We start from the raw sequence: 27,969 nt of genomic DNA on the forward strand, positions 1-27,969 counted from the left end.
CCTGCAGACGGCCAGCCAGGGAGGGTCTCCTCCCCGCCTACCGTGACCCCAGCTTGCAGGCTCTCAGTATCCCTGTGACTCACTGATGCTATTTGCGGTCTTGCTAGCTGAGAACCTCCATTTCCTTGTTGGATTTCTGTGGTTGGAAAGCCACGCTGCCCTGGCAGGTAGTTTTCCATGGAGCAGCTGCACTCGGCTCTCTGCAGTCGGGGGGCCTGCGGAGTTAAAGCGGGATTCAGCGTGTTGATCACTTTGTGCCCCCTGGACCATCAAGTCCAGGTATGCCGTTGGGCCTGGCATCTTTTCTGTGTGGTCGGAGCTAGGCCCAATGGCCAGGAGTTCCCTGACCACCAAGGGGCTGTCATCTCCCTGGTGTCTTTGTCTGAAGCCCTCCACCCTGCCTCCGGCTCTCTCAGCGAATGCTGTCAGGTATCACGTAGGAAGCGTTTTGGCAAGAAGTGTCGCTGAGAGAGGTTTTCTTGGCAACTATAAAATAAGAGTACTGTAAGGAGTGCTAAATAAATTTGTGCCGCTTCAGCCAGGGAATTTCAACCCTCCTGGGAGTGGGGGGGTGTGGAAGGAAAAGATATATATCGAAGGCTCAACTGCTGGTTTGATGGCTCATTCATTGGATGGTCCTAAGGAGGTGTGTGACCTGCAGTGTGGACATTAACCAAACTCATTGCCTCTTGCATTTGTCCAGAGAGTCAACGAATGTTTTCTTTGCACTTATTTTTCCTACCATAAGACAAGGCAAGGGGCAATCTTTCAGTCCCTTTGCTCAAGTTAAGTTGGTCCTGTGTGTACACAGGAGTGAAGGTGGAAACAGGCGACCTGCATATCAAGTGCACCAAACACCAGCACTGGTTAGAGCCCAGCACCTGGTCTGTGGGGGGTTAGTTCGTGAGTCCCTGGCCCCGTTTTAAAGGGAGTATAATAGCCAGACTCGCCACGGAGTCATTTTTGTGATCATTTCCCATCTCAAATAGCTGTTGGGAAGAAGTATGAAAAGGTAGGGGGAAAAGAGCCACAAAGGAGCCTCTGACACTTCCTGGGTTGGAAATTGTTTTACCGACTTTCATTTACCGGAAAGTTAAGTTATTTCGCATTTACCTTCATAATAATGAATGTTCATGCCTCATGTATTTGTTCTTAAGCTGATGTTGCAATAGATCAGCCTCACAAACACCAGATAGATTGTCACTTCATGAGGGCAAATGGCATGGGGACCTCATTTAATAATTGGGAATGTTGCTTCTTTTAGCAGGGGCCTCATTTTCGTACTTAAGTTGGTTAAGACTACAGGGACATGTCGTAGGGCTATGGAAAATACCAGTGCTATCCACAAGCATTGGCAATTTCAGTGGCTAAAAAAATGAGCTTATGACAACAGGTCAGAATTCTGAGTCCACAAATGTTCACATTCCCTAAGCGAGTAAGGTGATTTTTTTCAACGTTCCCGTACGGCCTGGGTTCCAGAATAAATCCTTTCCATTCCTACCAGTAGATCACTTTCCCTCCACATCTTCCTTGGGAATTACAACCTAAAACAGTAGAGAGACCAAAGAAAAGGATTAAAGCCAAAAGATGTAAATACATATTTTATGACTTTTCGCTGGCCATCAAAGTAATACGTAATTCCTATAAAATTTAGAAAATACAAAAAAGGAAAAATCATTCATAAACATATAACCTAGAAATAAACTTGTAATCGTTTTCTTTTAGCTTTTCCCACCTCTCCCTTTTCCCTCCTGTCTTTCTTTCTTCCCTCTGTCCCCCACTCCAACAACTGTAACATAAGAGAATATTGAAAATACAATTTCGTGTTCTGCTTTTTTATTTAGAATCGTATCAGTCTGTAAATAAGTTGTGAAACCCAGCAGCTATAAAAAGATTGATAGATTTGACTATATAAAAATATGAAAGTTACCATAAACAAAACAAAAACAAGCTGAACAATAATATTTGCAACCCGTATAACAAATTACTTCTATCCATAATGTATAAGGAGCCTCTAAAAAAGAATCTAAAAAATAACTCAAATTTTAAAATAGGTAAAACTTGTGAATAGGCAACAGACAGAAGAAATACAAATGGCCACTAACCATATATATATTTTAAAGATTAATCTCAATTATCAGGAAATGAAGTTAAAGCAATGAGATCATTTTCCCCTAGCAAATTGGCAAGGATACAAGGATGATTACATCTAACCTGAATAAGGAAGCTAAACGGATGCTCTCGTACACTATTGGTGGGAGTATAAATTGGTACCAGCTTTTTGGAGGGCCGTTGCTCAACATCTATTTAAATTTTAAATATTCATACCCTTTGACACAGCATTTCCACTTCTAAAAATTTAACCCTCCTACAAGAGTGCAAATAATGTTCATTACTCCATTGTTTGAAGATGCAAACAATTAGAAACAATCTAAATGTTCATAGAGAGGGGACTAGTTAAATTATGAAACATCTTTATAATGGAATTTTTTGTAACCATTACAAAGAATGAGGCAGATCTACAGGATATAGAAATGTGTCCAAAAGTTCATTAAGTGAGAAAAGCAAGTTAATTCCTGATTTATGGTAGTGTAGCATTAAGAAGAAAAGATTGGACGACTAGGAACCTGTCATTTTTGCCATAATTTTTTCAAGAATGACCAAATTTTAGGTAATGAAAATAGTATTTGTATAATCCCCAAAGAAATAACTTTCAAAAGACAAAAATTCTGTCATAAATATTTCCCTGCATTTTTTGCCCTTCATACGATTTTAATAGCTTTCACAAAATTCTGTCCTGGATATACCATAATTTATTTAGCTGTTCCCCTATTAATAAATAAATTAGCTTGCTTCCAAAATTTGCTGTTATGCACAATACAGCAACAAACATCTTTGTAAAATAAGACTTACGTTTACACTCTCCAAATCGTCACTTCATGTAGCAGAGGTTGACAGTTTAACCTAGAAAGAATCCATAAGATGGTTTTGAATGTAAAAGGGTAATGTTTTCTAATCCTTTTAAATCTTAACAGGACCACATATGATCCACTGGAAGCAAAAGAGTTGGATCCCAGCTTCCCGGCACTCAGCTATGCTACCCACTCTATCATTTCTCTCTAGTGTTTGTGGTCTCAGTGTGAAAAAGACCAGGGATGTTATCCTCAGGATACACTTCCCAAAGCTTAGTACCAAGCCCTCTCCTTTTTATTCCATTCTCCCTCCCCAGGTGAACTCATCCACACCCAGCTAATGACTTGCAAATTTCTATCCTTTGCCTGGCCTTTCATCTGAGTTCTAGCCATGTATATTCAGCTGCCCATTAAACATCTCCACTCAGATGTCTAAAAAATACCTCAGTATGTCCAAAATAAATTCTTTGAGCCAGAACATGCTCACACCTTCTTTCCTTTTACCTTCTACATCCTTGCATTACTAAATCCCATTGCTTTTTTTCCCCTAGTAGTTCTCCATCGATCGAGTTCTCTTTACCTTACTGCCCCACCCTGATCCAGGCCACCATCAGTTCTTTTCTGAATACTCCATTAGCTTCCCAGCTGGTCTCTTCATGTTTGTTCTCATCCCCTCTGACCTATTCTCCTTCCTGTGGCTGGAGGCTTGTTGTGAAATCAGATTAATGCTATCCTTCTCCTGTGGAAGACCTTTCAGTGGTTTCTTTTAACTTGTGGGCTGAAGACTGAAATCTTCCCTGGACCCTGGTATATCAGGCTCCTGCCATTTCCTGCCCCCTTCAATATTCTGAGTCCCTTGCATATTGCCTGGCTCACAGATGGCACCCAAAGGTTTGTTGGGTGGATGAATGTCTGAATGTCTTCTCTGAGGTGACATGAATGGCATTACTATATCTAACTTGTGATAAAACCAAATTTTAGGCTTTTGTTATTTCAGTGACTTTTCAAAATTCTTCTACCAATTTAATACAGTCCGTCTTGCTTTGAAAAAATGTCAAGTTTATATAAACCCACATATTCAAAACCCAAGCCGGCCCTAAATGGTTTTGTTTTGAAACTAAGATCATAATCCAAATTCACTCTCTTGGCAAATGCCACCTCTTAACTCTTGCCCACATGCCAGCCTCTCTTCCTTAGAAGAGGGCAGCAAGTTACCTTCTCAGTATTTGACGACTAGAGAGGGATTTGCTATGCATTCCCTTACTCCTGTACCTTCAAGGATTGTGTGAAATCCAGTCAGCTCCTCCATGCACAAGCTAAGAACCAAAGCAAAAAAATTATTTTTCCAGAATTTTGATCATGCATTTAATAATGTGCACAAAAATGGCCTTTGGGCATAATTCAGGGTCAGGATATTTGTTGATTTCCAGATGATTCTTGTTTCTCAATTGATGTAGTCCTCTCAGGAAGCAGTCTACTAGGAGGATTAGCCAGTGACACAATAGTACTGCATGGAAGAGAGTGTGCCTGTTGTAGTGGGTTTGGAGCCCAGGCCTTGGAGGGAGGTGAGCAGAACTGAGTTCAAATCCTGACTCTATCCCTGGCTCACTAAATGATGTTGGTGTAGAGCCTACTTCATAGGGTTGTTTTGAAGGTAAAATAAGAATATGGATAAAGCACTTAGCATTTAGTGAACATTCAATGTATGTTAGCTACTAATGACACTGATTGTTGTTATTATTATTATCATCATCATTATCATCCCCAGAAGGTTTTTTCAGGTTCTCTGGACACACACACATACCCCCAAATGAGCAAACAGACAAAAAGCAATATACTTACAATAGTATATTGACTGTATATTTTAGGAAAACTAATAGCAAAGTTGTACTTCATTAAAAAGTTGTTGTCATTTAGATTTAGATATTAAAGTATGGATAAATGAGATGATTTCATGTTTTGGATTTGCTTCCAGATCTGGAACAGGTGGGTCAACAAGGGAGAAAATACACAGCTGAAACACGATGGGGCATTGATAGCGGCTTTTGCTGTGAGATCACTGTGGGAGTCGTTGTGTTATTCACTATACTTTTGTATAAGTTTGAAGTTTTCCAAGATAAAAATTTTGTAAATACATTAAAAGTAGCTACTGAATAGCCTCTTAGATGCATTCTTGTTCAGGGAGCCAGCTCTCAACTCACTGTCCTTTATTTCTTTTGGAAGAGTAACTGATTCTAGTGATCTAAGCAGTAAGTCTCTTGTCATTATGTTTTATGACTCTCAGAATAGCTCATGGTGGAAACAAAATAAATACAATTTCTGAATTTCCTTTGTCTTCAACCACTTGAGAATCCTCTCTGAAACCACTGTGGGCATTTTAAGTAACCCTGATTACCCAGCAAGAACAATGTACCTTTCAGACCATCAGGGAGGATAAAATAACTCTTTCTACCCTTCTGTGCTTGCATAACAAAGGTATAGCTATTAAATACAAGCGCTCAATAAGCTAATGCGTGATGAGCCCGTAACTGTGTATTCAGCAGTTTAGGATCTGAGCCTCTGCCCTGTATGAACTTGTAGTCTTCATTGTGTAGCCTTGTTAACTTTGGCTGCCGAGTTACATGTGGGCAGAGGAGGCTGAGGAGCTCCAAAGCCAAAAACGGACCTCTGCATATTTCATATTCAATTCGGGAGTCAGAGGGTGACTTTTTTGCTTTTTTGTTGTTGTTGTTGAAGTGAAGATGTCTATTTACCCTTAGAGCGGAAGCTGACCGTGGCCATAAATGGTTCTGTAACCTTTGCATCTGTTTGAAAACCCTCTTCCGTCTGCGTGTAAACCAGGGGAAAGGATTATGCTTGGGTCCTCTCTGCTTTATAATTGCCCCTCCTAAAGCAGTTTCTTTCCTCCAGCTTCACTAAAGCAAAGAATTTGAACTTATATTTCAGGGCTCTTCTTTTCCCCTGGAATCTCTCTCTAAGGGGTAAAGCGCATGGATTTTTATGGGTTTAATTACTTTGGAACAAAAGTCCCAGTGAAGTTTATGGAACTTCCTTCCTTCCCCTAAAAATAAAACAGGCTCTGAACTGACCAGCACGACTCACTGTTATCCATCTGACATTCTTCTGCTTATGTCTTTGGTCAGCATCTTCTGCCAGCCCCGAGCTGAGACTAAGGAGGAATAAGGCTCAGCCCCAGCCACGGGGGGAGACAGGTGCGTAGACAGAGTCTTCCGGAGCGCAGTGAAAGGTGTGCTGTCGTAGGGCTCCGAACTGCGTGCTCCAGGGGCAGAGTTGACTAGCTGGGGACATTAGAACAGACCCCACAGTGGAGGTTGGAGATATCTGGGCTGAGGGCAGAACTGATAGCCTGGGATTATGTTATGCTCTTAATCGAACCCCCTTAGGATCCCAATTTGAGAGTTTTGTCCTATTAGGTAGCATCTGATGTGAAACGAGCAATGGCATTTCCCTCAGGGCTGGTCCGGTTCTGAGAATGCCTAAAATGAGACTGCAAACTCAGGACTGAGGTATATAACCTGCCTCTGTGTCCTGGGGCATCCTATGACCAGGCTGAGGCTCATCCCCAGCGCTGCTCGGTTCTGTGTCCTGAGTGTCGGGGCTGTGTTCCAAGACTGCTGTGTGCAGAGGGTATTGTGACGGGCAGCTTAGAAAACTGATGACAAAGCACTTTTCTCTCCCCGAACAATTCCTGCTACCTGTGACAGCTGCTGAGCAGTAGACAATCAAACCCCTTTACCTGGGTGGTTAGTGACAAGCTCTCCTGAGCATCTCAGGCCAGCTCTTTAGACCGTTGTGGGTTTCTGTTAGCACTTGTTTCTGCTACCCAAGGAGATCCTTTCCGAGCCCTTATCAGGCATTATATCAGCGCTTATCAGCCCTTCAGGAGAGTTCAGAAATGCAGTCACCCTGTTTGGCAATGTGAGAGAGTCAGAGCGCTCCGGGAGCAGGACCACACGAGCCTGGACCGCTGGGCTGGAACATGGTGCTGATAAAGCCAGTCCCCAGGCTCGGGTCCCCCACGGCCTTGGTCTCTCCTGAAGCCACAGACTAGAGGTGGCTGGCCGAGGTTAGAGATTATAATGTTTGCATCAGTCCCCAGAGGAGCCAGACAACCGGGCGCTAATAGGGCCTCGGGTCTGAAACCACTTCTGGAAGAACAACTGCGTGAGACCGTGCTCTTGGCAGTGGCCGTGACCAGTGCCATCCTCACCCCCAACCTGTGCTTTTGGGATTCCGCCTTCACGCTGGCTAAACAAATCTTGCTCACGCTGGGTGTGTGTGTCTAGGGGTCAGTGGAGGAGGGTATGGTTTCCACAGCCCACTGAAAGCATTGCTTGTGAGGGAAGTGGGATTCTGCTCAGGGAAAGGGGCGGGAGCCTGATTGGAGGACGGAGGCCGGGTTTGAGTTAGAGGCAGAGGAGCCTCGCTTTCCTGCGGTGGCTGCACAAGTACCCAGCACATCTTTGCCTGACACCCGGGAGACGCCTGGAGCGCAAGCACAGAGAGGAGGCTGGTCTGAGAAAGCTCTGCTGCTTTCACCTCGCTTATCGGGGATTCCTGGAAAACAGGACTTGGTTTTCATTCCTGGGTGTCTTCCAGTGACCACTGTCTGTAAGACCTGCATGGTCCAGCTGGATCAACTCACAGGGCCCAGTGTGGAAACCAGTCTTGCCAGTTCTGTCATCACCTGCTTCCTCTGAGCCACAGCGTGATTCTGGGCTGGACAGAGACCAGCCTTTCCCATTGGGCCAAGCAGCCCAACAGACCTTTATTGTCAGAGCAGGGATGGGAGAACAGAGCTATGAGTGCCTCGACACAGCCCACTGGGGACGTGAAGATGCCCAGTGAGGGGCCGCCAGCACTCCTAACAGCACAGCCCCAGGAGGCCGCGGCCATGGCAGCCTCCCACCTGGCAGGCGACTGCAAACCTCCAGGGAAGGGTAGGCACCTAGCATCGCCTTCTGGCTGGGCAGCCTTTCCTTACTGATAAGTCCGCGTGGCTGCCTCTGAGCACGTCATTCCTTCAAAGACCAAAAGCATAAAGGTGTCGCCCCACAGGCAAAGCTGCTTCTCTGGACCTCTCCCGAGGCTGAGCTTAGAGGCTGGCAATGGCGTCGGTGTGTAGGACTCTCTCCCAGTTTGCCATGGTGCCAGATCTCCGTCTTTAATGATGCCCGGATATGCATGGCGATGGCAGAGGTGGCGCCAGAAGCCTGTGTTGGGGAGGGGGTGTTCGGGGGGCACTGCCTTTCACGTGCAGACAGTTTTATTAGCATCCAACCCATGTTCCTGCCTCCACTGAGGCCTTTTACCAGACAGTTCTGCTGCTGGGAACGCACTGCCCTTAAGTGGATGCTGCTCCTAGGGGTTGGGCGAGGGACGGTAAGTGCCTTTCTGTCGTGTGCTCACCATAATATCTGAGGCTTCTGTGTATCTGGGGTACACCTGAACAAACCCTCTTCTTACCCTGTTTTGCTTTTCCCTGGTTATTCACGTCCCCACTGACCCACTGAATCTAAGACAGAAACCCAGGGGTCATCAGTTTTGCTGCTTCTTCTCATCTCCCTCTAAATGGTCATCGAGCCTTAATACTAACTGTGTTTTCACCAAAGCACTGCTGACCGACCCCCTAGTTTTCATTCCATCTGTCACTGTCCTCGTTCAGGTCGTCTCTTCCCTGGACTGCTTCAGCTGCCTCCAGCGGATCTCTTCTCATCAGCTGGAAATCGTAATTAGAGAGCTTCAGTGGGTCACTTTCGCCTAATATCTAAATATCAGAATGCCTTAGTGTGGCATTCAGGATACTTCACAGTTTGGACCTAACTTTGCCTTCTAGCCCTGGCATTTTGATGGCCCCCGTGTTCCCATGCGAGCCCCCTCTCCATCCTTCCTATACCACGTGGGGTTCCTGAGCCCACCTGCACCTCACACCTCTGCGTCTGCTCCATGTAATAGCCTTGACCACCTGCCCACAGCGACCTTCTCACACCCCTTCCCTGTCTGGAAGATGCTGACTCATGTTTTAAGACCCAGCTCAATTTCTGTTTCTACTGTGGAAATGTCCCTCTCCCCTCCCACTAGAAGGAATGAATTGTTCCTTCTTGTGTTTCTCTCACAGCGCTCGGTTCATACTTCCTTTGTGCCGCTTGTATTATACAACAGTTGGTTCTGTCTCCCTCCCCAACCCCCTTCTCATTCTCCTCTCCTCCCTCCCCCGTGTGTGTGTGTGTGTGTGTGTGTATGCATGTGTGTGTATCTCTATACACACACATCTATATGTATACATTTTGAACAACTATTTATTGAGTGCACTATGCTAGGCACAATGGTGAACAAAACCCACCTGGTCCCTCCTCCATGGAGCTTACAGTCTAGCAAATATTTGTCTCCCCATTATACTGTGAGTTCCTTAGGAAGAAGGATCGTCTGTACTCTTCATGCCTATCACAGTCCGTGCCACACAGTGGCCACTTGCTCCGGAATGTTCACTGAGTGAAGTCCAGTGGGCAGAGATAGATGCCAGAGAACAGGGGGCGGGTGGGTGGATGTCTCATGGGCTTAAGGTAAGTGGGAAGCCTGGAAGTCACGTTCTCAGTTTCTAATGGGCAGCCTGTGTTTTGATATGTGGTTAGCCCATTCAGATGGAACCATCGTCTAGGGACCATGAGGCCAACGTCAAGAGCAGATCCAAATTTGTTCTCCAGATAACACAAGGAAGTGTGTTCCCTTTGAAGGGTGTGTGCAGAAAGCTCTCCCAGCTGCGTGATCTCCCATCCCGTGACCCAGCTCAGCCAGGTGGATGGCGTGGGGCCTGGCTGCCCCACCACATGCTGCTTTTTGTTTCTTGCAGAGATCTGAAACTGGACAATGTACTTTTGGACCACGAGGGTCACTGTAAACTGGCAGACTTTGGAATGTGCAAGGAGGGGATCTGTAACGGGGTCACCACGGCCACCTTCTGCGGCACACCCGACTACATTGCTCCAGAGGTGAGTGTGCTTGCTCCTTGAGCAGCTTTGGAAATCCAGGCTCTCTAGCAGCCCCGTCAGAAAAGCCACACAGGCTGCATTGATGTGCTGCAGCCTGGTGGGCGGCATTGAAAGTTGACGCCTCCAGACTCCTTTGTGGCTCATTGGGTGAATGATGGCTGAAAACGTCCTTGGTTCCTCCCGATACAAATGTGAGTCAAAAAGTTTTGTAAACTTTGCAGTTGCTTTAGGGTTTAGCCCTGAATGAGGACAAAGTACGTTCCAGGCACAGCTATTTAATTTTTTTCTTTGCCTCTACTCAGTTGCTTTGATCCCAGCCCCATTTAGCAGAAATAAAGACAAGCTCTTGAATCTTTCCCATAGGAGTGAGTGAGCCCACAGATACAGTTCCAAAACCCTTTCCGGTTTGGATCTGCATATACTATGACTTTGGCCTAAGCAGGCCATAGATGTTTGATCACCTGGATGACAAGGCCTCTGAATTGACCCCAGGGAGAACAGACCACCCTCTAGAGATGGAATGAAACACGTATGCCAACGCAGGAAACTCCCTTGTTTTACTTCACCTCCTAATCCATCCTTTTCCTTCGTCATTAATGATGCATTTGTTCATCAGATGCACGAAGTTCTTCTCACATTACCCCTATGCACAGATCCTCCAGGAGATGCTCTACGGGCCCGCGGTGGATTGGTGGGCAATGGGCGTGCTGCTCTACGAGATGCTGTGTGGCCACGCGCCCTTCGAAGCAGAGAACGAAGATGACCTCTTTGAAGCCATACTGAACGATGAAGTGGTCTACCCGACGTGGCTGCATGAAGATGCCACAGGGATCCTGAAATCTGTAAGTTGGGTGCGCTCGGCCAGCTTTTGAACTACTGCAAACCAGCTTGACGAGTGTGCTTCTTGGGCTTCGGGTTGGTTGGTTTGTTTTTGAATACCACCCGCCAGGAAGCTACCAGCTCTAACTGAAATCTGTGTTTTAATCTGTAGAATCAAAGAAGCAGGGTTTTCTCAGGCTGTTTTTTTTCTCTTACGCAATACTTATTTTGGAGCCAATGCATGAGCAGTTGATAGCATTGTTTGCCATATATCAAGTATTTCTAGCACTTGTGGCTTCAGTGTAGGTGAAGTGATGCTCCCGCTTCATCCAGTCGGGACACATAAGGCCGTTGGGTCATGTGAACAGCACTCCTGGTTGTTTCGACACGGATTGTGTTTCTGTCGGCAACATCGAAGGATGAAGGGGCCTTTCCCGTAGTGCTGGGAGAGGAGAAGAGAGGTTTTCCAAAGTTGTGCAAGATCTCATTTGCTTCCATGTTATCCTTGTGCAAGTCAGGTGCCAGGCCCAGGATTCAGGTGCAGTGTAGAATATCACACTGAAAAAGTCTTTCATTCGTGCTTTTAAGGCATTGTGCTGGAAGCCTTATTTTCAAGTGTGGAAGAAAGTGGATCTGATGCTTTATGTTGAAAATAAGAAAGTAACATGTAATGAGAGAATAACATATCATTTGGGTCAGTTCTGTATTAGAAAATCAGGTATTATTTCCCACTAAATGCATAGGAGGAATAAAGATGAATATTCTTCAAATAGGGAAAACTCAGAACAATCCATTCTCTCCTGGATAGTATCTATGGGATAAGAATTACTTTGCTCAAATCATATCCTTTCCAGTGATTTGAGACAAAAAAACTAATTAGCCATGCTGGTGAAAGACTTGTCTCTCTTTAGAAATTGCCAGTCATAGGGACTTCCCTGGTGGTCCAGTGGTTAAGACTTCACCTTCCAATGCAGGGGGTATGTGTTTGATCCCTCCTCAGGGAGCTAAGATCCCACATGCCTCATGGCCAAAAACCCAAAGCATAAAACAGAAACAACATTGTAACAAATTCAGTAAAGTCTTATTGAATGGTTTAAAAATCAAAATCCACATCAAAAAATAAAAAATCTTAAAAAAAAAGAAAAAGAAATCTCCAGTCATATAATTAGTGTCATTTTAAGGACATTTTGTATACAGATCACTGTGTCCTGGGGCTGATGGGATGATTGTCCCTGAGAATCCTCTACGGTGGTCTTTAGAGACCACATCATCGTTTGAGTTGAACATTAACCCACATCTGCTTCTCTCAATTTTTTTATTTCCAGTTTTTAGGAGTCCTCAACCTCTTTCTGGCATTTAGAGTCCTCTTAAGAGAATTCTTTCTGACTAAATCTGGGACCTAGATTTCATCCCTTTTAACTCAATCCCTGTAAAACCTAGAACAGGCACTAAGCAATGTTAAGATCATATGGAACTATTAAGATGGTTTCTTCTTAACCAGATAAATCCAATTACTTTTTTTTTTTTTTTTACTTTTATTCGAGTATAGTTGATTTAAAATGTTGTATTAGTTTCAGGTGTACAGCAGAGTAATTCAGTTATATATATATACATGTATTCATTCTTTTTCAGATTCTTTTCCCATATAGGTTATTACAGGGTACTGAGTAGAGTTCCCTGTGCCGTCCAGTAGGTTCTTGTTGTTTATCTATTTTATATGTAGTAGTGTGTGTATGTTAATCCCAAGCTCCTAATTTATCCCTCCCCCGATTACTTTAAACTATATCTTTGATGTATATAGAAATATTTTTGGTAACTAGAATATATGTTATCCAGGAATATCCTCCCTCCACAATCTTTGTTCTGGGAGAAAACAGAGCCTCTGGTGCCTAAAGAGAATCTACTCTTCAGTGTGGACTGAGTTGTTCCCTCTACTTCCTTCTGCGAAGCTGTGAACCTCTTCACTTCCCTTTATTTTGGCCCCTTTCTAATGCTAGCAGCTCAGCGGGTCATGGTAGCGGGTCATGGTGTGTCACTGGCCGAGCACTGATTTTCCTAAGTGGCTCTCTGTGTTCTGCCGGGAGTCTCCCCCCTAGGAAGCAGCTTGGGTTTCACCCCATGGCGGTCTTATCTCCCAGCTCTGTTACATTCTGGCTGAGTGACCTTGATGAGCTAACACACCTCTCTGAATCTCCGTGTCCTTGCTCATAAAATCTTATAAAATTGAGGTAATAAAATCCATGTCATAGGGTTACTGCCCAGATGCAGTGAATGCATATGTAAACCACACAGGAACACAGTAAGCATTCTGTTTCTTCCTCCTTCAAGGAGTGTACCTTAAAAGTGATTGTCTGGAAAACACTGGAAAAGGTGTCAGAGAAAATTACTAAAAAACAGTCACCGAGAGGATTTCTGAGACAGTTTTGTACATTTCAGCCTCCAGACCTAAAAATAAAAAGCTTCAATGCTGTAGCTGAGGAAATTCAGCTGTTCTTGGCAGAGGACTGAGACATCTAAACAGAAGTGTGATCAAAGACAAGACAGAAAACAGGGAAGAGCACTGAAGACTTGGGGCAAAGCACCCAGGAGCAAAGGGTCAGGGCGTGGTGGTGAGGAACCTGCCTCCAGAGCAGCGCTGTCCGAGGGCAGATATTGACGCTTTCACCTGCTGGCTGTGGGACCTCGGGAAGATGGCACAATTTTGCCGCTCCTCGGTTTCCACATCTGTACCCTCAGGCTCTGAGATAATGCGTGGAGGACAGTTGGAACAGTGCCGAGCACAGAGTAGGTGCTCAGGAAGCAGCCTCCACTGTCATCAGTGAGAGCTGGGTGCATTTTTATTATTTTTTAATTAATTAATTTATTTTTTGGCTGCGTTGAGTCTTCGTTGCTGCGCGTGGGCTTTCTCTAGTTGCGGCGAGCGGGGACTAGTCTTAGTTGCGGTGCACGGGCTTCTCGTTGCGGTGGCTTCTCTTGTTGCGGAGCACGGGCTCTAGGCATGCGGGCTTCGGTGGTTGAGGCTCACCGGCTCTAGAGCGCAGGCTCAGTAGTTGTGGCACATGAGCTTAGTTGTTCCGTGGCATGTGGGATCTTCCTAGACCAGGGCTCGAACCCCTGTCCCCTGCATTGGCAAGCGGACTCTTAACCGCTGTGCCACCAGGGAAGCCCTGGGTGTATTTTTAGATCCTTTGCCCTTTTCTCTGAAAAATTATGACTCTATTTATTGTATTAGGAAACGATTTAAACTGCTTTCTGGCTGTAATTGCAACTTGATTCAATTAGACCATTACAGTTTTTTTTTAATTGCTACTAGAAACCTAAGAGATTATCCATTAAAATTCCTTCATTTAATAGATGAGGAAACTGAGGTCCAGAGAAATTGTGACTCACCAAAGACCATTCAGCACATTACTTAAAACAAACAAATAAATTAGAACCCTTGCGCAACTCGCATGGGAATATAAAATGATGCAGGCACTGCGGAAAGTAATCTAGCAGGCAGTTCCTCAGAAAATTAAACGTAGAAGTACCATATGACCTAGCAATTCCATTTCTGGTTGTATATCCCAAAGAATTGAAAACAGGGGCTCGAACACATTTGTACATCAATGTTCATAGCATTATTCACAATATCTAAAAGGTGGAAGCAACCCAAGTGTCCATCAATAGATGAATGGATAAACAAAATGTGTTAGTCAGCCTTACAAAGGAAGGAAATTCTGATGCACGTTATAACCTGGATGAACCTTGAATGAATAATGCTTAATGAAATAAGCCAAATACAAAGGGACAAATGTGTGATTCCACTAACAGGAGGTACCTAGAATAGTCATTCATAGAGACAGAAGCAGAATGGTGGTTGCCGAGGGCTGGCGGCGTGGGTGGGTGGAGAGCTAGGGTTTAAGGGACGTAGAATTTCAGCTTGGGAAGATGAAAGAAGTTCTGTAGGTGGAGGGTGGTGATGGTTGTACAACCATGTGAATAGACTTCATCCCACTGAACTGTACACTTAAAAATGGTTAAGACGGTAAATATTATGTTCTGTATATTACACCACAGTAAGGAAAAAACCCTGGGGTCAGAATCCAGCTTTTCCTGACTCCCAGTCCAGGGTCCTAAGCTAGCTACACCTGGCCTTTCCCCATTTTTCTTCTACGTCTCATTAATAAGTGTCCTGTACCCTTAGAGCACCACGTGTTAGCACCCAGATTACTCCCTGATGTGATTTCCACTTGTCCTAGAAGCATGAGCCACTGGAGGAAGTGACCAGGGTCCTGTGTACTTAATACCCACAGAGCAAGAATCTGCCACCTCTTTAACTTTCCGTAAAGTAAGATATAACGTTTGTGATAACCATGTTAGTGTTATTTAAAGATTGTGCATTTGAATCTTTCTCTTTTGACCTGAGTTGAGCCTGTGACGGTAGAAGGAGAAACTGATACTTTAGGGAATTAGGATCCCTGTCTAGTTCCATTCGGCAAATACTTGTCAGATGCCTTCCCTTGGCTTGGCCTGCGCTAAGTGCCGGGAAGCAAAGCTGAAAAGACACGGCCTCTTCTGTTGCTCACAGCCTCGTAGGAATGAGGACACGTAAACGGATACTTAGCTGGCTGCCGAGGAGGAATGATCAAAACTCTCTCTGGGGTCAGGGACAGGGAAATGACATAAGGACAAGGCAGAGGAAGCGGCATGTAGGCTGGGTGCTGAGGAACAAATAAGGGTTCAGTAGGGTTGACAAGGGGGAGAAGGGTATTCTAGACAGAGGAAACAACTTGTGCAAAGCCTCGGAGGGGAGAGGCAGCCTGCGTGTTCAAAGAACTCCAGTCACCAGTTCCGCCGTGGGTGTGTTAGGTGCAGGGTAGGGGCTGGGAAAGATGAGTTTAGGAAATGGGACCTCTGAGGGGTTGGGGAGACATTCAGAAAGTGGTCTGTTCCTTGCAATTGGTCACATAGGTCTGGAGCTCAGGAGAGAGGTAGGAGGTGACCACTGTAGCATGGTAGTGAGAACAGGGGAGAAGGCATGGCCTGGGGGAGAGGGTGAAGAGTAAAAGGAGGACAAGGCCTGGGGACACAAGGCCAGTATTGAAAGGGTGACAGTGGAAGAGGAGGTCAGGAAGGAATGACTTCAGGTTGTGTAAACATCTCAATCTGCAGCTCATCTGCTAGTTTTACTTGTGGTGAAATAGGCCAGTGGTTTTACAGTGTGATTTCCCCAGAAACTGATGCTTGCAATAACTTTTGAGTAGTGCTAGCCAGGTTCAGGAGCAAATGGTCCTTGGCCAGAAAACCGAGAGCTTGGGGAAGTATCTCTTAGGAGGTAGGTAAGTTGAAATGTTTTTAAGGACCCTGAACAAGCTTTCATTTTGTTGTGTAATTCCAGATCAAGGTAAGGTACACTGCTTTGTTTAAAAATACAGACTTCAGGCCTTTGCCAAGGATTTTGTGACCACCTGTGATTCTGGGAGCTTAGTGACTTCAAGAGTTCCTAATGTTATGAACCTAGAGGGTATCATGCTTAGGGAAATAAGTTAGAGAAAGACAAATATTGTATGATAGCACTTATATGTGGAATCTAAAAAATAAAACAAACTAGTGAATATAACAAAAAAGAAACAGACTCAGATATAGAGAACAAACTAGTGGTTACCAGTGGGGAGAGGGAAGGGGGCAAGAAAGGGGTAGAGGATTAAGAGGTATAAACTACTATGTATAAAATAAGCAAGCTACAAGAATATATTATACAACACGGGGAATATAGCCAATATTTTATAATAACTATAAATGGAGTATAATCTATAAAAATTTTGAATCACTATGTTGTATACCTGAAACTGATATAACATTGTAAATCAAGGATATTTCAACTAAAAAAAAAAGTTCCTAATGTTGACTCCGCTGGGTAGTGTCTTACATAGTCCCCAAAACTGTGAGGAAGTCGTGCATGCTGTTTTGGATTGTAATCACTTGTCATGGAGCTTGGTGACTATTAGAAACATAAACACAGAATTTCAGAGATGGAGGATCTTTAAAAACACTTTGTCTAGGGCTTCCCTGGTGGCGCAGTGGTTGAGAGTCCGCCTGCCGATGCAGGGGACACGGGTTCGTGTCCTGGTCCGGGAAGATCCCACATGACGCGGAGCGGCTGGGCCCGTGAGCCATGGCCGCTGAGCCTGCGTGTCCGGAGCCTGTGCTCCGCAACGGGAGAGGCCACAACAGTGAGAGGCCCATGTACCGCAAAAAACAAAACAAAACAAAACAAAAAACACACTTTGTCTAACTCCCTGGTTGGTAGGTGAAGCTGAGGCTGAGAGGTGAACCAACCTCACACAGTAGAATGGAAGGAGCACACACTGGTCTGAGGATCATGAGACCTCATTCTACTCTTGCCACTGCTTTCCAGTCTGTACCTCTGTAACGCAATGATGTTAACACCTACAGTACCCACTTCAAATGAGGTAGCACCCATGAAAGCATTTTCAAAGTGGTGTGCACAATACAGGAGTAGTTATTAGTATTGTTATGTTATGAGTAGTAATTTTACAGCACGCTGAGAGGTGTCATTATCTTCATCCTCCCTTTGAACAATCCACCAACATCATCAAGATTATTAAGCACTTAATTGTACATGAGGCTGTGTTAGCTTTTTATTTTGGAGAGAGTTGTATTTCTGTTTTCCCAGGAGCCTTTTTCCAATTAAGCATTTTTTTCTTATACCTTTTTAAAATTGTAGTTGATTTACAATGTTATGTTAGTTTCAGGTGTACAGCAAAGTGATTCACTTATATATATATATATTATATATATATATATATTCTTTTTCAGATTCTTTTCCATTATAGGTTATTACAAGATATTGACTATAATTCCTTGTGCTATACAGTAGGTCCTGTTATTTTTCTATTTTTTATTTTTAAAGATGTTGAGGGTAGGAGTTTATTAATTTATTTATTTATTTTTGCCGTGCTGCGTCTTCGTTTCTGTGCGAGGGCTTTCTCTAGTTGTGGCAAGTGGGGGCCACTCTTCATCGCAGTTCTTCATCGCGGTACGCGGGCCTCTTACTATCATGGCCTCTCTTGTTGCGGAGCACGGGCTCCAGACACGCAGGCTCAGTAGTTGTGGCTCACGGGCCCAGCCGCTCCACGGCATGTGGGATCTTCCCGGACCAGGGCACGAACCCATGTCCCCTGCATTAGCAGGTAGATTCTCAACCACTGCGCCACCAGGGAAGCCCCTATTTTTCTATTTTATATACAGTAGTGTGTATCTGTTAATCCCAAACTCCTAATTTACCTCTCCCCACTCCCCAACCCCCAAGTTGAGTACCTGAGTGCACCCCAAAGAAAGATTTTTAACAAATAAACAGAGAAGGAGCAAGCACCCATTGGTGAGCTCTGCCCACGCTGCTGCCCTCGCCTCTGTGTGCGATCCTTCCCCACCAGAGAGGCAGGAAAGCCAAGATCCCCGAGCCAGCCCTTCACATCCGTTCCACCACCGAATCAGCATGGTGGGTCGTCTCTCCTTGGCTTCCTGAGATTTCCTGATGATCCTCTCTTTGGAACGTAAGGTCAGCACTGTTCCTGGAACTGGTGTCTGCTGGATAGTTTACTTGCCCTTTTGTTTCTTCCCTTCAGAAGGAAATGCTTTCTGAATGCCTTCTTACCTTTTTAAGTAGAAGGTATTATTATCATTCCCTGTCTGTAGAAGCTGTTTGGATGCCCATTTATGTAACACTAGAGAGTCATAGATGTTCAAGACCTGGGGGCTTCATATGGTATAATAACGTCAGTGCGTCCTCTGAATTCGGGGTGAGGGGTGTTCTTGTCTGTCGTTCAAGGAGAGTGAGGGGTTGAACAGGATGGGCACCAACATCTTACCCAGTGTAACTCCTAACCCAGTATTACTTTCCTTCCTCTCACCCTTCCCATCATCATCTTTACCCCCACCCCCAAGATTGGGTAGCCATACACCCAAAACTCAAAAGTCCTTCCAAATTTCACATGAGCTTGGATAGAGAGATGAGAACTCGCGTGTGAGAACACTCCCCACGGAGCACAGAGTTGCGGGAGGAGGCGAGGGGGGCACACAGCTTTTAGCCCAGTTTTCTACTTGAAAAAAATTCCCAAGTCATTAACCAGTGATCCTGACAACTGAAAATAACCATAGTATTCACCCCAAAATGTACAGCGGAAGACTTTTTCTTGCTTGCCCTTTTGTCTCTCATGTCTCATCTTCGCTGTGAAGGGGTGTGTGTGTTAAATGCTCACACGTGCATGTTCCAAAAGCAAGACCATCCTCCCCTCCCCCCTCAGAGAACAGGTTGTAAAAACTGGCAACACCCACAGAAGGTAGCACAGGAAAGATACATAAAGATACACACTCGTGTGTGAAAAACAGACCTAGACTTTCTAGATTGCTGACCTTAAAGATGATTTTTTAATTGTTTTTTTTTTTTTACTTGGTTTTGGTATAAATACACGTTTTCTGTTGGCTACCATGTTACCGAGTTTCCTAAACTGGCACTGAATTATCCCAAAACGTGAATAATCATGACACAGACGAAAATGTACGGTTTGCTTAGAGGTTCTGCAGTTGCGCTGAGCTTTGGCCTCATCAGCTCCAGAAAGACTTGAGGGAGTCCTCGTGAGTCCCCAGAGCTTAGGAAGGTGATGCCCTCTGTCTCTGAGGTGAGCATGCCTTTGTGCTAAATCATCTCCGGTGAGAGATCACAAGGCGCCAGTGCTGACTTGGGTGAGGTCAACGCCCTTTTCTCGGGGCTCACACAGGTGGCCAGGTTAAATAAGTGCTGAAAGGAGTTTGCTGCATTCTCCTGAGTCACCTTTGTCAGTTCGGGAGGCATTGTAAACTTGGCCTCAGAAGGAGATTATAGCATGCTTTCGCTCCTAAGCTTTACAGAAATTAAGCTGTGTGTTTGCATGTGGGCTTATCTGTCATCACGCCTATCAGATTTCATCCTCTGTGCGTTGCCTGCAGGAGTCTCGTCTGCCTCTGTGTACAGAGAAGGAACCACAAGTAATTTGGGATCCTCTTTTAGCCCTGAGTGTGTCTCACATCTGTTACCAGGCAATTGACCAGAGCGGCACTGGGCTTGATCCTCTGCATTTCCTCCTCCCCTCCTGGCAAAGATTGGAATGGTCAAGGCAGCAGCCAAAGGTGGTCAGCCAGGAGGGGGCTGAGGAAGTGGAGGGAAAACTGGGACCAGGGTCATGCAGAGGACCCAGCTCTCCATCGTTAGAGCCAATTTTTGAAATAGCGTTACAGGGAAAATCCAAAAGTAAGTTACTAAAAGGTCCTTTAAAAAGAGGATGGTTAACATGAAGCCTGGCAGCCCCTGCCCTTTGCCGGGACTGGAGTTCCCATATGAGGAAATGGAGCTTCAGGCTTCTTACTGAAACTAACACCTTCAGAAATGGACCATTTATTCACAGATAGGCCAGGCTAGTGTTGGCAGAAAACAGAAAAATGCTGATCTTCCTAGAGGCTTCATTTTTGGCATTCTTTATCATTTTATTAAAGTTACTATTCTCAACTTCCTTCCCCCATTTTAGATTGTTTAGGACCTCTATTCTTAGGAAACTTACATTTTATCTGTGGCTAGCAGCGTGAAGGATTTTTTTTTTTTAATGAAGTATTAATACCACATGACTCTTTAATCTTCCTATCTCAGATAGAAGCATAAAGATATCAGGTTTTGTAAAATGAGCATGGAAATCTCTTCTATGTAGGGGTTTGCTAACTGATGCCTGCGGGTCAGAAGAGCTTTTTGTTTTAAGTTGGAAAAACTCTAAGGAACACACTTAAAAACTCTAAGTAGTGCACTTTGTTTTCTTTCATTTGTCCCTTCCAGTGATCAAAGAGCATTAACTTTTAGCAGGTGGTGCTTAGGTTTGGTTTGGACACCCAAGATAATGTGTATCCAGGATAAAGAAGGGTGTTGCCCTGGGTTTCATCGGGAGGAAATAAAGACCTTGTGTAGTACGCCTCTGGAGGATCCTTCTTTAGCACTTGCTTCCTTTCAATAGCTGCACTTTGGGGGATCACAGCTATCAGGTGAGCTTCCTTTTCCTTCAACACTTGGGAGTTATTGGAGAGCAGTGAAACCCTCACCATTAGTCAGAGATGCTCGGGTCTGGTTTGCCAGGAATAAAACCTTCTTGGCCAACAACACTGGCATTGGCACAAGGGCCCGACCTTGGGCTTCTGTCTCTGAGACTCATCTCTGATCTTAAACTTTTTTTAACCAGTGTTATCACATGACCTTAGTGAAGCTACTGAGATGGCTTGGGTTTCAGGGGAAGCTATAATGAGTATAAAACACAGGCAAGGCAGAGTGTTAAGAGCATTGATAAGGAATAAGTATATGCCCATGTAAAGGCTGCTGGATTCTAATCAGAGACAGGATGGAAAATATAGCCAACAAACCTGCAACAGATTTTAGCACTATTCCTGCCCCAGTGCAGAAAGAGAAAGAGGACAGGGCATTTTTGTACTTGTTTCCATTAGGAGGGAATGAAGTGCACTGTAGACCGTCTCTGGAGATATCTCACAGAATATTCTGATGTGGCTCAGGTAAGACATTGATCCGTTGGTGTGTTCAAATATACTTACATACTCACCTGCCCACTCCTTCAGTAACTAGCTCTGGAGATCAGCTTAAACATGTTTTATTTCATTTTTATAAAGCAAGTCCACTTCAGACCCAAGGAAAACATGGCATCTTCAGCTGAGGGAGGTACAGTTATCTTCAAAAGTTTTCTAATTCCAAATAGAGAAGAAAGGATAAGACTGTAGACTGTTGATGTAGGCACAGAGCCTGGAGGACGTTGCTCTCCCCTCGCACCTGACGACAGATGGGTCATTCAGGTGGTTCTTTCAGTGTCTCCAGTAAGACAGTCCCGCTCCTCCCGGGGAAGCGCCTTCTCTCACTGAATGGCATTGAGTATTAGAAATTTTTGTTTTAATTTTCCTTATGACATCCTTACATACACTCCTTTAACTTCCACTCCCCATACTTATTTCTCCCATTTAGAACCGTCTCTTCTGGCCAACAGCACTTCCATTATTTGAAACTATCAACAGTGGCATCTGTCTTTTCTTCTCCAATATAAAGACCCCAGTTGTTGGAAATAAAACCAGGTGGTCAGAATGAAGGATTCCTTGGGTTCAAGACTATTCCTTTTCTCTCCCTTCTCTTAGCACCTGCTCTGGGTGTACATCTCCATCCCTTCTCCCTCCATAGAGTCAGAGAAAGAAGAATAGCTTGTGGGCCAGCAAAGGAAGTACAACATAGGTAAACACACACAGTGCTGTGCATTCTTACCTGGGCATCATCCCAGGATTGCTCCTGACCTGTCACTGCTCTTTCATCCACAGTCCAAATGAGAAGATTGGTAAACCTCAAAAAGAGGTTTAGCATAGTGACTGAGGGCAAAGGCTTTTACTGTTAGATAGGCCTGGCTTCAAATCTCAGCTCTACTGCTCCCAAACTGTGTGGCCTGGGGCAGGTTCCAGGTGGGTCTGTTCCTCAGTTTCCCTATTTTTTTTAAATTTTTATTGGAGTATAGTTGATTTACAATGTTGTGTTAGTTTTAGGTGTACAGCAAAGTTCATCAGTTATACATATACATATATCCACTCTTTTTTAGATTCTTTTCCCATACAGGTCATTACAGAATACTGAGTAGAGTTCCCTGTGCTATACAGTAGGTCCTTATTAGTTATCTATTTTATATATAATAGTGTGTATATGACAATCCCAATCTCCCAATTTATCCCTCGCTCCCTTTCCCCCCTGGTAACCAGAAGTTAGTTTTTTACATCTGTGAGTCGATTTCTGTTTTGTAGATAAGTTCATTTCTACCATTTTTTTAGATTCCACATATAAGCAATAGCATATGATCTTTGTCTGGCTTACTTTACTCAGTATGACAATCTCTAGGTCCATCCATGTTGCTACTAATGGCATTATTCTGTTCTTTTTTATGGCTGAGTAGTATTCCATCTTCTTTATCCATTCCTCTGTCCATGGATATTTCGGTTGCTTCCGTGAGCTGGCTATTGTGAACAGTGCTGCAACGAACATTAGGGTGCATGTATCTTCTCAAATTATGGTTTTCTCAGGGTAGATGCCCAGTAGTGGAATTGGGTCATATGGTAGCTCTATTTTTAGTTTTTTAAGGAACCTCCATACTGTTCTCCATAGTGGCTGTATGAATTTACATTCCCACCAACAGTGCAAGAGGGTTCCCTTTTCTCCACACCCTCTCCAGCATTTATTGTTTGTAGATTTTCTGATGGTGGCCATTCTGACTGGTGTGAGGTGATACCTCATTGTAGTTTTGATTTGCATTTCTCTAATAATTAGCAGTGTTGAGTATCGTTCCATGTGCCTCTTGGCTATTTTTATGTCTTCTTTGGAGAAATGTGGCTGGCACTGGTGGTTGCCAGCTGTATGCCCACCACCGCAGCTGGCAGGAAGGGGTATGAGAGGAGAAGGTTGCTGACTAGTCTTCGTAACGAGGTCAGACTCTACCTGTGATAGTGGCAAAACACAGAGACACAGGAGGCTGCAACATACACAAGCATGCATTTTATCCACCCCAGGGTGGCCTTCATGGCCGTGAACCATACTCTGTTCTGTGTCCTGTGTTCCTTCTCTGCACTCCCTCCTCAGGACTCTCTGTAGAGTCATAAAATTCCTTCTTCCTGACTAGGAGCATCTCCCTGGAATACTGATGGGGATGTCCTTTGGCATGCTTACCAGCACTATCTGCTAACTCTCTGCCCTTTGGTCCGAAGTTGAATGAAAGGAAAAGGTCCTTTTGTTTGCCCAACAGCCAAATCCATCTGTTAAGTAGAAAATACAGTGTTCTCTATCTCCTGGAAGAAAATCTCGTTAGATTAATGGCCCTATTTATATAACTAGTCCTCTTCCTATGAAATCAGATTTTGGAAGGAAATATACTTGTAGTCATTGCCTACGTTTGAATGAGTTTTAGAGTACATTTGGACCCTGTTATCTCTAGACACATTGTTAACATGGGGTGAGTTTGAACTCTATCCTCTGGAACATCTGAAAACTCAAAACCAAAGCCGCCTCAGGTGTAGCAGAGCCCACAAGACATGACAAGTGCTATAGCTGACCTCAGAATTATAGGAAAGTGTTGCACTGCACCCTTCACCCTGCGCTCAGCACTTCCCTTCTGTTGTGAAAGCAGATACGACTGCACGTTAAAACCTGCGTGTCATCTGTATTCTTACTTTCAATTGTCTTTAGAAATCTTTGCTGTCAGAAAAATTGTTTTTCACTGAGACCATCACTACCACCCCCCTGTTGGAGTCTGGGGCTGTGAAGGTAGAAACAGACCTTGGTTCCTTTTCCTGGCTGCAAAGTATGAGAGAGAGAGAGACAGAGCCAGATAAGCCTCGGGGCCAAGGCTCACCTCAGATGTTCATCTCTCAGAGGCTTTTCAGTCCATGCCCCTGTCTTTAGGTCGGACAGGGTGGCCCTCCAAGTGGTTTAACAAGGTCTTGCTGAAACTCACTAGCTTTGGTTGAAGGCTTGCTCTTGTGCCAGGTATTTTACACTGATGATCTCATTTACTCATTATCGTATTAGGATATACAGAAAAGTCTCCATTTTATAGTTGAGGAATCTGAGGTCCAGGGAAGTTAATACATTTGTCCAAAGTCACACAGCTCATCAATGGGAGAACTGGCATCCAGACACAGCAGTGAAGCTGCAGGGCCTCACCAGTTCCCCTCTGGGCCCTCCATATCAGAGGAGCTCTTATATCCTTTATGATCCGTCCCTGGCTGGCTGGAGGCTTGGCAGGACATTCCTGTACAGACCTGGCCTGCATTGCTTATGTTTCTTCAGGAAGGTGCCTGGATGACTGCTTTCCCCTGTGGTCATGCCTTCTCTGCGGCCTTGAAGGAACTGTTGTTTCTCATTCTCTGGGCAGGTGTGCTTCTGATTCCTTCTGGATCCTCTAGAGAAATTCCACTTTCACGAGGGCCACAGGAGGAAGGGGAATATGAAACGAGTCCACACATTCTTGCCCCTGCTCTCCAGTTAGCTGGAGACTTACATTCGGGGTGGAATCAGATTTTCCACCCTGGCCTCCTCCCTCTTTGCGGCTTATAACGTGCTTTCATTGACCCTAGCAGCCATTCTGCTTCCTTTAGTAAATGTGTCCAGAATCTTCCATGGAGTCACTTTATTTTCCTCTTTGGCTGACTTCCCCATTGGGACCACAGTCGGGGAGAAGGTCAGTTGAGGTGAGGCAAGCTTTCAGTATGACCTTAGACACAGCTGAGTGATGGCTGTAAACGCCACGGTTGTTAACTTGTTTGGCATTCGGGTCCCAGTAGGGGCATAAGCAAACAGAGGAAGTTTTCTGCAACGGGATCGTGCCGTCACCATCACAGCAGCAGGAACACCGTGTTTAAGGCGAGTCCTGGGCCTGGCCTAGGGCAGTGAACCCCTCCTGTCCCCAACCCCATACCCCTCCACCGACATGTACTGTGAAAGATTCCAGGCCTGGGACTGATGTTCAGTGTTCCCTGAACTTCCCACCTCTGCATCTTTGTAGGAGGGAGGGGTTAGTCACAGAGGAGCTATAACCCTCCCCGCCCAGCCTTCCACGCCCTCAGCACCACCCATCACCCCTCCTCCTGCCCGGAATGGTCCCTGTGCTGGTTTCTGTTCCGTGGTCTTCATCCTGCTCTGGCTTTCTCATGAGCTCCTGCTGCCACCCCGGCCTTCTTTCCACCCTATGCCAGGGCTCGGAGCCAGGGCTCAGGCATGCGGGGAGCCAGCCAGGTATGAGGCCGAGGGGAGTGGTGGGAACAGGGAGTCACCCGCCCCAGCTAATGAGGCAGCCACTGCTCAACTCCAGGTCATTTTCACCAAGAAGAAGTGCAGGTCCAATGTTCCAGAATATTCCATCTTCCAAGGGAATTTGGAAAACTTGACTTTCATGTGTGTGATGTGACATTTGCTACTTTTTAAATGTTTGACAAGTAGTTAAAATGATTTTAGAAACACTCTATGTGGGCCAAATAAAATGTCTGTGGCCTGGAGCTGCTCTCAGTTCTATTCTCTCTCCCTCCACCTCTGCCCTCCCAGCATCAGCTCTTTCTCACCAAACGGTGATGGCCCTAGGTGTCAGACCTCTCACCCTGGCCTGCACCCCAGGCTTACAGGGCTAGTCAGCTCCTGGAGGATGTTTGCGCATCTCAGATGCAAAGCTGAGCTCACCAACCTCCCAGATCTGCAAGACCTTGAGAAATGGTAGATGTTTTTGTTTTCATCCCTTTGACCAAAGTTACTACCGCTACTACTACTATACTTCTGTTAACACTAATACTCCCAACAATAATCAGTCTCTCTTTTGTTATCCTTTTCCGTCCCTCAACAGCCGGAGAGGACCCTGGGACCTGGCTGTCCTCCTGCCCCTTCCCCCCAGCTCCAGGCAGTGTGGAATGTGCTCATTTTTCTTCCACAAGCTCCCCAGGACCTGCGCCCCTCTTTTCCTTTCCACTAACCAGAAAATCTAGTTTCCAGACTTGTCGTGTCTTCTCGGCTGTCGTCTCAGCCTCCTAACTAGTCAGCCCCCTACCCACAAATCTCTTACCCCTCCATGAGGGATTTTTCCATCCCATCGTGGCTAGAGTCATCCCTGCGTCACAGGGCAGCTCTCGTCATTCACCTCTTCGTACGCTTTCGTCGGGTCCTGCTGGCTGCCCCACGGTTCCTCGGCCGTCCTTTCACGGCAGCCCTACCACCCTATAGGCTCCCTCACCAACGTGGCCGGTGGTTGCCTACCGCTGTGCCAACTGCGTTCTCAGGCGTGACTGCCCTCTTCCTTCCTGGCTCTGTTAATTCTATGTATCTGCCTCATGTCAGCAACTGTCATCTCTTCTGGGAGGCCATCGCCTGCCCTCTCACCACCAGCCCCCAATGCGATTTTCCCAGTCTCTCTCCGAAGCTCCCGCTGCACTTGGCAGTGTCTCTCTTCCTTTCGTCCAGCTGCGTTACAGATAAAGTGTGCTTGCCTCGGCCCCTTCTCTTGATCAGCTCCTTCTTGGGGGGAGACACTGTCCTTGTCATCCATGTACCCACCCCCTATGAGGCCTAGTGCACTGCCTTGCATAGACACCTACAAACCTTTGTAAATTGAATATTTTTATGTGGAGAATGAATATCTTGAGCCCTTTAGATACAGCCAAAGTTAATACTGCTGGGCTTCCCTGGTGGCGCAGTGGTTGAGAGTCCGCCTGCCGATGCAGGGGACGCGGGTTCGTGTCCCGGTCCGGGAAGATCCCACATGTCGCGGAGCGGCTGGGCCCGTGAGCCATGGCCGCTGAGCCTGCGCGTCCGGAGCCTGTGCTCCGCAACGGGAGAGGCCACAACGGTGAGAGGCCCACGTACCACAAAAAAAAAAACAAAAACAAAACTGCTTGGTTATTTGAAAGGATTTATCAGAATTCTAAGCATAAGCTAGTGAAAGGGCCATTCTGCCTGACTCCATTCCCAGGGATGAAGTTTATAGAGGAGAGCAGCCACTATTTGGTCTCCTGTTCCTTGGGCAGTGCTTTTCCACGGTGCCCCTTGGGAGGCTGGCTTGCGTGCCGGGGCAGGGAGAAATGGGCAAAGTTGTTCAGACACCAGGGCTTCTGCCACCCTGGCATCAAGAGCCCCACACTGTTCCTCTTGCCCAGAAGAACAAGTTGTACTCACACATTCACAAGGTGTCCTCTGCTCGCACCGTTGGCAGGCCTGGGAGTTTCCCACAAGCCATCTGGGTCTGTTCTGCTGTCCTTGTAGCTTGAGTTTTTTGCAGCATTGAGTTTGTTTTTTGTTAATTAGCTCTTAGAATAGACATGGCTATTCCATCAGGGATTGTATCCTATTGACTTTCCTAAGGAGAGAATCTACTCATTTCTTTTGTATATTTATTTTCCCCTGCCTTTCTGAGTTGCACAGACTTATCTGGGGAGAGCCCACGCAGCATGAGCTCCTAGCTCTTTCAGAGCGGAGTTGTTTATGAGATATATTTCCTAAGTCTACGCTGATCACCGTGCGTGCCCAGAGTGCTAACTGCTGTGGAGCTCTGAAAGCTGCTTTTACTTTCGAGCTCCACGTCCCAATTCAGCGCCACCAGGCCTTTCATTCCTTGTCTCTAGGAAAGAGGAGAAACCATTAA

The 27,969-nt window shown here is 45.5% G+C and overlaps 1 protein-coding gene across 1 annotated transcript in view; it reads left to right on the forward strand.

Annotated features, from left to right (window-relative positions):
• PRKCH (protein kinase C eta) overlaps nucleotides 1-27,969 on the forward strand; it is a 220,270-nt gene that overhangs the window by 188,124 nt on the left and 4,177 nt on the right. The window contains exons 11-12 of the mRNA XM_030855165.2: nucleotides 9,784-9,922; nucleotides 10,576-10,764. Of these exons, the coding sequence (XP_030711025.1) occupies nucleotides 9,784-9,922; nucleotides 10,576-10,764 (328 nt within the window). The remainder of the gene's footprint in view (nucleotides 1-9,783; nucleotides 9,923-10,575; nucleotides 10,765-27,969) is intronic.

Source organism: Globicephala melas, chromosome 2, assembly GCF_963455315.2.
Source record: "Globicephala melas chromosome 2, mGloMel1.2, whole genome shotgun sequence".
Lineage (NCBI taxonomy): Eukaryota > Metazoa > Chordata > Mammalia > Artiodactyla > Delphinidae > Globicephala > Globicephala melas.